Source organism: Propithecus coquereli, unplaced genomic scaffold (genome assembly GCF_000956105.1).
Source record: "Propithecus coquereli isolate 6110/MARCELLA unplaced genomic scaffold, Pcoq_1.0 Scaffold73, whole genome shotgun sequence".
Lineage (NCBI taxonomy): Eukaryota > Metazoa > Chordata > Mammalia > Primates > Indriidae > Propithecus > Propithecus coquereli.
The window spans coordinates 3,736,138-3,744,104 of record NW_012153396.1 but is presented as its reverse complement, the minus strand read 5'-3'; the positions used below and the strand labels follow the sequence as shown (position 1 = coordinate 3,744,104).

The 7,967-nt window shown below is 57.4% G+C and overlaps 2 protein-coding genes across 2 annotated transcripts in view; one reads left to right on the top strand and one right to left on the bottom strand.

The window, feature by feature from the left end:
* The window catches only part of CUEDC2 (CUE domain containing 2), a 7,673-nt gene extending 3,390 nt beyond the window's left edge, over positions 1 to 4,283 (top strand). The window contains exons 2-9 of the mRNA XM_012661772.1: positions 2,290 to 2,376; positions 2,733 to 2,876; positions 2,971 to 3,032; positions 3,123 to 3,253; positions 3,338 to 3,520; positions 3,661 to 3,722; positions 3,803 to 3,863; positions 3,946 to 4,283. Of these exons, the coding sequence (XP_012517226.1) occupies positions 2,303 to 2,376; positions 2,733 to 2,876; positions 2,971 to 3,032; positions 3,123 to 3,253; positions 3,338 to 3,520; positions 3,661 to 3,722; positions 3,803 to 3,863; positions 3,946 to 4,092 (864 nt within the window). The 5' untranslated portion in view covers positions 2,290 to 2,302 and the 3' untranslated portion in view covers positions 4,093 to 4,283. The remainder of the gene's footprint in view (positions 1 to 2,289; positions 2,377 to 2,732; positions 2,877 to 2,970; positions 3,033 to 3,122; positions 3,254 to 3,337; positions 3,521 to 3,660; positions 3,723 to 3,802; positions 3,864 to 3,945) is intronic.
* Positions 4,284 to 4,394: 111 nt separating this feature from the next.
* FBXL15 (F-box and leucine-rich repeat protein 15) lies at positions 4,395 to 7,687 on the bottom strand. The gene is made up of 5 exons (XM_012661702.1): positions 7,393 to 7,687; positions 6,527 to 6,658; positions 6,217 to 6,370; positions 5,412 to 5,917; positions 4,395 to 4,730 (listed from the first exon to the last, which is right to left on the bottom strand). The coding sequence occupies exons 1-5, from the start codon at positions 7,455 to 7,457 to the stop codon at positions 4,541 to 4,543; spliced, it is 1,047 nt and encodes a 348-aa protein (XP_012517156.1). The 5' UTR covers positions 7,458 to 7,687; the 3' UTR covers positions 4,395 to 4,540.
* Between the last annotated feature and the right edge of the window lie 280 nt (positions 7,688 to 7,967).

Sequence of the window (7,967 nt, the reverse complement as noted above, 5' to 3'; positions counted from 1 at the left end):
AAAAAAAAAAAAAAAAAAGCCATGAAAAGATTCTGGATTTATCCAAACGGTAGTGAGAAGGCACTGCTAGACTTTAAGCAGAAGACATGATTTTGTAAAGATCAGTCAGCTATGATGTGGAGAATAGGTTGTCAGGAGAAGGGTTAGGAAGCTCCTGCAGGCAGGAGATGGAGCAGAGCGGGAGGAGACGTGGAGAGGAGGAGATGTGGGGAGAGTGGTCAGAGCTTGGCGACCGACTGGAGAGGGAAAGCAAGAGGTGGGTGGTGTCAAGGATAGGACTTGGGGCAGGAACAGCCAGGTGCCTGGACATGCATTTACTGAGGATGGCCTTGGAGGAGTAAAAAACTTGAGAGAATGTCAGTGTGGGACATGTTAAGCGTGAGATGCCTGGAAGACGTCCACATGGCTGTGTCAGGGAGGTAGATGTCCCAGGTTTGTAGCTCAGAGGAGGAGACTGGACTAGAGGATTGAAAATTTGGGACTTGGTGACGTAGAGCTGATACATAAAAATGTGGGCCAGATGAGGTCTTCAGGGAGGCGTGAGACAGCGGGCACGCAGTGAGGAGAGAGGAGCAGCAGCTTTAAGCCTGAGGAATTCCCGAGACTAGAGGGCAGCAGAGGGGAAGGGGACAGAGAAGGAGCCTGGGAAGAAATGGCCAGAGAGGTAGAAGGATACCAGGAGTGTCTGATGTCTCAGAAACCAAAGTTGGTGCTGTTGAAAGGGCAAATAAGGTGAAAGCATGAGAAATTGCCCTTTTTTTGTAGATCACAAAACCAGACAAAATTGCCGAGCTCATATAGTTCAACCTAATTACACCGAAACCTGAAAAGTAACTGATGACCTCAGGCTAAGAAATTCTCGTAGAGATGTTGGAGCAGAAGCCAGGCTGGAGATGAGAAGAAGTGGATAGAATGGAGAATAACGAGGGAATAGAATTGACAGGACTTGGTGATTGGGTGCCGCAGGTGGGGGTGAAAAAGGGCAAAATCAAGGGTAATCCCCAAGTTTCAGGTTTGGCAGCTGAGTGAGTGGTATCAGCTGATGACACTCATCCAGGCCACTGCAGGAGGTAGGGGAGGGTGTGAACAGACCAGAACATATGAGTTTGGGGTGGGCGGAATTTGAGGTGCCTCAGAGCCTTCTGAGTGGGATGATGAGCTGACATTTGGACCTGTGGGTCAGGAAACATTCATTACCACCCTCGTGTTCCTAACTTCCAGGCACAGACTTGTGAGAATCAAAATCATGTAGGTGGGGATGAAATATGTCAACAACTATTTATCAAGCACCTAAGTGCAGGCATTTTTCTAGGTTCTAGGGCTACACCAATGAGTAAGACAAAGTGTCCCCCTCGCCCCACATTCTATGGAGGCGGACTGACAATAGGCAAATAAACTCAAAATAATGTTAAACTGAGAAGTGCTGTGTAGCAGGGTAAGGGATTCAGGAGTATGGGGAACACTTATTTTTAGTAGGTTAGTCTGGGAAGGTCTCTCTGAGGAGGTAACATTTGAGCAGAGGCCTGGAGGAAGTGTGAGGATGAGCCAAGTGCGTGTCTGGGAGACAGGCAGGAAGCAGCTCAGCAGGCTTGAGGAACAGCAAGGAGGTCTGTGCGGCAGGAGTGGGGAGTTTGGAGAGGTGGGAGAGGGATCTTGTGGGGCTCCGGAGGCCCTGGGAAGGAGGATGCAAAATCCTCTGTTGATAGCCCCAGGCTGCTGCAGGGGCAGGGATTAGACAGGAGAGACTTCCATGAAAGACTTCCCCTTCCATCTGGGCCCCAGAGCCAGAAAAGCCCCTTTGTGCAGAAGGTGGGTGGCATGTTCTGGGTGGGGGAAGTGCTGTGCTTGGTCCCAAGGTCTGCTCCTTGAGAGGCTGGACAATGGGGCCCCTTGTGATTAGACTTGGGGGCCAAGTGGCCCCGTCAATAATGGGATTCCTTAGCCAGGAGGCATGTGACCCCAAGACCTTGGCTTCTTGCCAGAGGGTCTAGGCCTGCTGCTGGGGAATGGGATGGGGGAGGGTGACAGGGAGAGGGAAGGGTGTGGGGGGGGCTTCCCTCTGAAGGCCTTCTCTGGGGACAGTGCCCTGCTGTGTATCAGGCTGCAGGAGGTGAGATATAGGTGGGGGAGGGGCTGTGGCTCTGCTTGGGGCAGTAGGGAGGGTGACATCTAGACACCTACAGATGGTTCCACTGGCAGGCCAGGAGGGAGGAGCCGCTGCCCCCAGGCCCAGTGGGTGGGGGCAGGCAGGAGAGGGCCTGGCAATCCTGTCTGTTTGTGTTCCTTCAGAAGAGGAGAAAGCATGGAGCTGGAAAGGATTGTCAGTGCAGCCCTCCTTGCCTTTGTCCAGACGCACCTCCCGGAGGCCGACCTCAGGTAGCAGCAGCTGCCCCAGAGGGATCACGCTAGGGCCAGGGCTGGCACTGCCAAGCAGTACTCTGGACCCTGGCTGGTGAAGAGACCAGGGAGCAAAGCACTCAGCCCTATTCCTGAGGTGGGGGAGGGCCGATTACCATTTGTTGAGGTGGCCTGACCTCTCATCCTGTCCCTGTCATCTTTGTTGGACAGATGTGAAACCATAGCTCTGAAGGAGGGTGGGATAGTCTCTGGCCTCAAGGACTGAGGTCTAGCTTAAGGACCTCATGAAGCTGGAGGGCTGGAGTCTCAGGCTAGGTGGGGTGCTGGAGGTATCCAGTGTCCTACCCAGGGCTTGTCCTGTCTCCTTCCTGCAGTGGCTTGGATGAGGTCATCTTCTCCTATGTGCTTGGGGTCCTGGAAGATCTGGGCCCCGCAGGCCCATCAGAGGAGAACTTCGACATGGAGGCCTTCACTGAGATGATGGAGGCCTATGTGCCTGGTTTCGCCCACATCCCCAGGTGGGACCTGGCAGGGGTCAGGAGGAGGAAGGAGTCTGGCTGCTTGTGGGGGGAGGGCAGAGTTGTCCTTTCACCACCCTCCTTGTCTTTTCAGGGGCACAATAGGGGACATGATGCAGAAGCTCTCAGGGCAGCTGAGTGATGCCAGGAACAAAGGTAAGTCTGGGGCTTTGGGCACTTGAGTAATACATAACTCCCCATGCCCCCCCTAAAGCCCTGGCCAACCAGATGCTCTGTCTCTGTAAGAGAACCTGCAACCACAGAGCTCCGGTGTGCAAAGCCAGGTGCCCATCTCCCCAGAGCCCCTGCAACGGCCTGAAAAGCTCAAAAGAGAGACCAGGTCTTCTGCTGATGCTGCTGGGGACACCCAAGATGAGGTACTGGTAGAGGAGGGCACAGATGAGGCACCGAGGGGGAGGGAGAGGAGGAAGTACTGCCTCTGATTAACATGGTGCCCACAGGCAGCCAGCGCTGAAGAGGAGCTGCTGCCAGGGGTAGATGTACTCCTGGAGGTCTTCCCTACCTGTTCCGTGGAACAGGCCCAGTGGGTGCTGGCCAAAGCTCGGGGTGACTTGGAGGAAGCTGTGCAGATGCTGGTAGAGGGGAAGGAAGAGGGGCCTCCAGCCTGGGATGGCCCCAACCAGGTATCTTCTCCCAGTCCCCTACCTGCCGTATGTAGCCTCAGCTACATTCCCCCTTAGTGTTAAGCCCCCACCCCTACCTATGCCTCCCTCTTTCCCCTGCTGGTGCCCTTGGGCCTACACCAGGCCTCCCCTCTCTGCAGGACCTGCCCAGGCGCCTCAGAGGCCCCCAAAAGGATGAGCTGAAGTCCTTCATCCTGCAGAAGTGAGTCTGGGCTGGGGTGGGCTGGGCCCTGGAGGGTCTTCCCAGGGTGACAGGAGCTTCACCCAGCCAGTTTTTGGCAGGTACATGATGGTGGATAGCGCAGAGGATCAGAAGGTTCACCGGCCCATGGCTCCCAAGGAGGTGAGAGGTGCTGGGGATGTGGAATGGGTGGGACTGGCTCCTGGCCCCTGCTCCTGCCACTCACTGCTTGATTGCCTGACAGGCCCCCAAGAAGCTGATCCGATACATCGACAACCAGGTAGTGAGCACCAAAGGGGAGCGATTCAAAGACGTCCGGAACCCTGAGGCTGAGGAGATGAAGGCGACATACATCAACCTCAAGCCAGCCAGAAAGTACCGCTTCCACTGAGGCACTGGGCGGACTCTGCTGGAGCCTTCTAGGCTCAGGTCCCAGAGGGATGCAGGAGCCCTACACCCCCACATAGGGGCCTCCCTAATTCCTGTCCCCCTTCTTTATCCCCCTTCTCTATTTCCTTGCACCACAGTGTTAACCTACTCTCGGGGCTGCCTCCATGGGCACAGTAAAGGTGGCCCAAGGAAGGTGTGAGTGCATTCTGGTCATTTCTACCTCAGGGCTGGGATACTATGCCTGTCTGACCTTCCCTCCCCAACCTCACATCCCCTAGTCTCCGACAGGGCAGCACCAGGCAAGAGGGGGTAAAAAGCTCTTTATTTGAAGCTCCAGGGTGGGGCAGGGCACTGGCCTCTCACCAGAGGTCCCCACAGTTCAGTTTCCCTACAGTTCAAGTGTCAGGCCCCAGCCACACAGTCCAGCTGTGCTCCCACCAGCAGGTGGGTCAGACCTGCAGGTTGACAAAAGGTGCAAAGCCCGCCATGTCCTGTAGCAGTACCAGGGCCTGGTGCAGCGGTGGCTCCACGTCGATGTCGACGCCGCGCTTTCGCAAGCGGCTCAGGCTGGGCTCGGCCACATGGTGGCAGTGCCTCACCCGCAGTGAGCGCAACGCGGGGCAGTACTCGGCCAATGTCCTGAGAGAGGAGTGGGGTGAGGATAGGGGCACGAGGCCACCACAGGCCACTGCACCTTTGGCAGGGGAAGGGGTGGGGCCCAAACCCACTCAACCTGGGACTGGCTCCAGGAAAGTCCTGGTCTCCCTCCAGCTTGGGGCATACTTTTTCCTCCCTACACAAGGGAGGAGGCCTGTCTTGGGGACATATACTCCATGCCTCCAGTTAGCTGGAGACTTCTGGTCTCTTTTAAAGGGGAAACCTAAGTGGGGCGCAGTTGCCCGCTCCTGTAATCCCATCTACTCTGGAGGCTGAGGTGGGAGGATTGCTTGAGCCCAGGAGCTTGAGATCAGCTTGGGCAACATAGACTACTCTCTACAAAAAATACATAAAAAATAAAAAGGGTACCTGCTCCTCAGCTCCACCTAGGATTGTACATTTTACCCCTTGTTGAAGAAAAGCCAGAAATCGACTTTCTATGTGAAATCTTCCAATGTGTAAGTGCTGGTTAAAAGTTTTTAAACTGTGGGCTCCCTGGCCTGGGCAATCCTAGAGGTATTTTCGGTTCAGGATTGGGGTGCTGTGGTTAGCAGGAAGACCCAGAACCCCCAGTCCAGCCCTTTGACAACTACAGCTCGCCTACCCCCAGAGGCTGAGTGATTGCCCTCCCTCCACCCCACCATCCCCCCCAGGCCCGGGCACCTGACGCCGTCGCTTCCAACGCGGAGGCAGCCGGTAAGGTCAAGGTGCTCGAGTTCCGGGCAGTTCCGTGCTAACTCTTGGACCGCGGCGTCCCCCACATTGGCGTTGACAGCCAGCGAGAGGCTGCGGAGGCCGGCGCCGCGTTTCTGCGCTAGGTACACGATGGCCTCGTCCTTAAGCTGGCGGCAGGCAGTGAGGTCCAGCTCCTCTAGGGCCCGGCAGCGGTCCACGAGGCCGCGCAGCGCCAGCCCATCCACCCAGTCACAGTGTGCGAGCGACAAGCGCTGCAGACGGGGGCAGCCCTCGGCCAGCGCCCCCAGCGCGCGGCGGCTCAGTTGCCCGCAGCCCGCCAGCGCCACACTCCGCAGCTGCGGATTCCGCGCCAGCACCGGCACCAGGTCCTCGTCTGACAGCCATTCGTGACACGGCGCCAGCAGCAGCACCTGCAGCCCCTCGGCGTCCCGCAGCAGCAGGGAAAAAGCGGCCCGCGGGATCTGCGGACCCACCTGAGGGCGCGGAAGCAGCTCAACTCAGCCTGTCCAGCAGGCGGGACGGGCGCTGCCTGTCCACCCCTGAAGAGTTCTTTCCTGGCAGCCACCTGCCCTCCCAGAAGAGACCGCATGTTCCCTTTAAGTCGCTACCCAGTGCTCGCCCTTTGGGAGTACTCCTTGCTGCGTGGATCGCTTCCCGGGCAGCCCCGGCGGCCCAAGGGAGTCCGGAAGTGTATACAGCTGGGCTGGGGGCTGGGCTGGAGGCGGGGCGGGGGCGGTACCATGAGGGGGCGGGGCTTCGGACCCCGGCTCACCTGAGCGGCGTCGAAGCGGCGCAGTCCGGCCAGGTGCAGCTGCACTAGCGCCCGAAAGGCCCTGCTAACGCTCTGCAGTCGGAGCAGTTGGCGCAGCGGGACCCGGTTCAGGACGTGTGGGAGCAGCACGTCTTCCCAGGGCAGGTCCAGGAGCCTGCGGGTAAAGGGGCGTTGGTGTCCTCAGGCCACTTACCTGCGAGTACGCCCCTCTTATGCTCCTGCGCATAGAGCAACCCCTAGGCCCTGCCCCGGCTCAGCTCCCCTCCCCCGGGTCCCTCTTCCCTCCCTCTGCCCCTCCAGTGCTCGGTACCTGACGGCTCCGGGCTCTTGCTCCCCTCCGGACGGCTCCATTGGTGGCTCCATCGGCTGTCTACTGCGCGTGCGCAGTAAGGTCGTCTCGCTTTGGCCTAGGAGCGGCCGCGGCCAAACCCGCCTCTTTGGCCTGTAGAGACAGACCGATTTAATCGAATGCCGTCTCACTGAGGATCCTATCTGAGAGCTTTCCGGATGGACCCCGAAACTGAGGCGAAACAGATCGGTGGTGTAACATTAGACCTCGACTTCTCTGCTACTGGGCTTGAGGCCCTAAGCTGGAGAATGCAGTAGACATCAGAGATTCGTTTCTGTCGTCGTCTTGGGCCAGTAGCCGCCTCTGAGTGAAGCAGTGATGGGAGGAGCAGGGAAGGCCAAACGCAGAAGGGGCGGAGCCAGAACTCCTAGGTTACGGGCCTCCCCTATGCCCTCTGGTAGCGTTTAGCGACTTTGAAAAATGAGGAGAGACTATCCAGGCTCTTACTGTCTGGCACGTAATAGGTGTGCAATAGGTAATTGTTCAAATAATGAATAAAAGACCAAAGCTAGAATTTTTATTACTTCATAAAGCAAACTTGCTCAAACCTCCCATTGCCGGTTAATTGTGAAGTACCGAGCTATCCACTGTTCACTCCGAACAGTGTAGGCCGGGTTTACCCCTGGGGAGAGACGTAGGGGGCGCTAAGAAGGACTATATATCCAACTGGATCCCTTTCCTTTCCTCCAGAGGTCCAGAATTCTGAGAAAAATAAGTGCTCAGCCCAGCCCACTACGGGTACTTCTTGACTGGCCTTGACTGGTTTAGTTGTAGGTTCTGGGGTGACGCCCACAGCTCTGGACTCAGCTTCTGGGCTGCCCTTTCACCGCATCCCCAGATCCTCGTTCCAGGGTCCGCTCTGTGGGAACCCCTGGAGTAGTGCCTTCCCCATAATCCACGGGATGGATGTGGGGGAATGTGAAGGACGCGAGGGCCACTGCCGTCGCTGAGGGTTGCGCGCTCCTTCCGTGCATCCGCTTCAGCTGGCTCTTCGTAACGAAAACTCCTTCTCATCCGTTATCCCATCAGGGCTTCGGGCGCCTCTGCAAGGTGGGCAGTTCTGTGCTATCACTCCATTTTACAGATAGGGAAACTGAGGCCCTGGAGAGGAAGCGCCTTGTCCAGAATTCAGGCGAGACACAGATAGAGAACGCAGACATCTGGTTTTCCCATAATCCCTTCCATGCTCCCCCACCCGCCAGCGCAGCTAGAAGGGTATCGGGAAGGACCAGAAGAAGGTCAAGTTAGGTGAGGGGCTTGCTTCCTCTTCTTCCTTAGCCTGCACGGGAGTGGGTAGCTGGGAGGATTGACCCCTGAAAAGATAGAGCCACGTGAGCGCGCACCACCTCCGGCTGCGCGCCTCCTCCCCCTCCCCTCTTTGTTCGCGCCTCTGCGCCTGCGC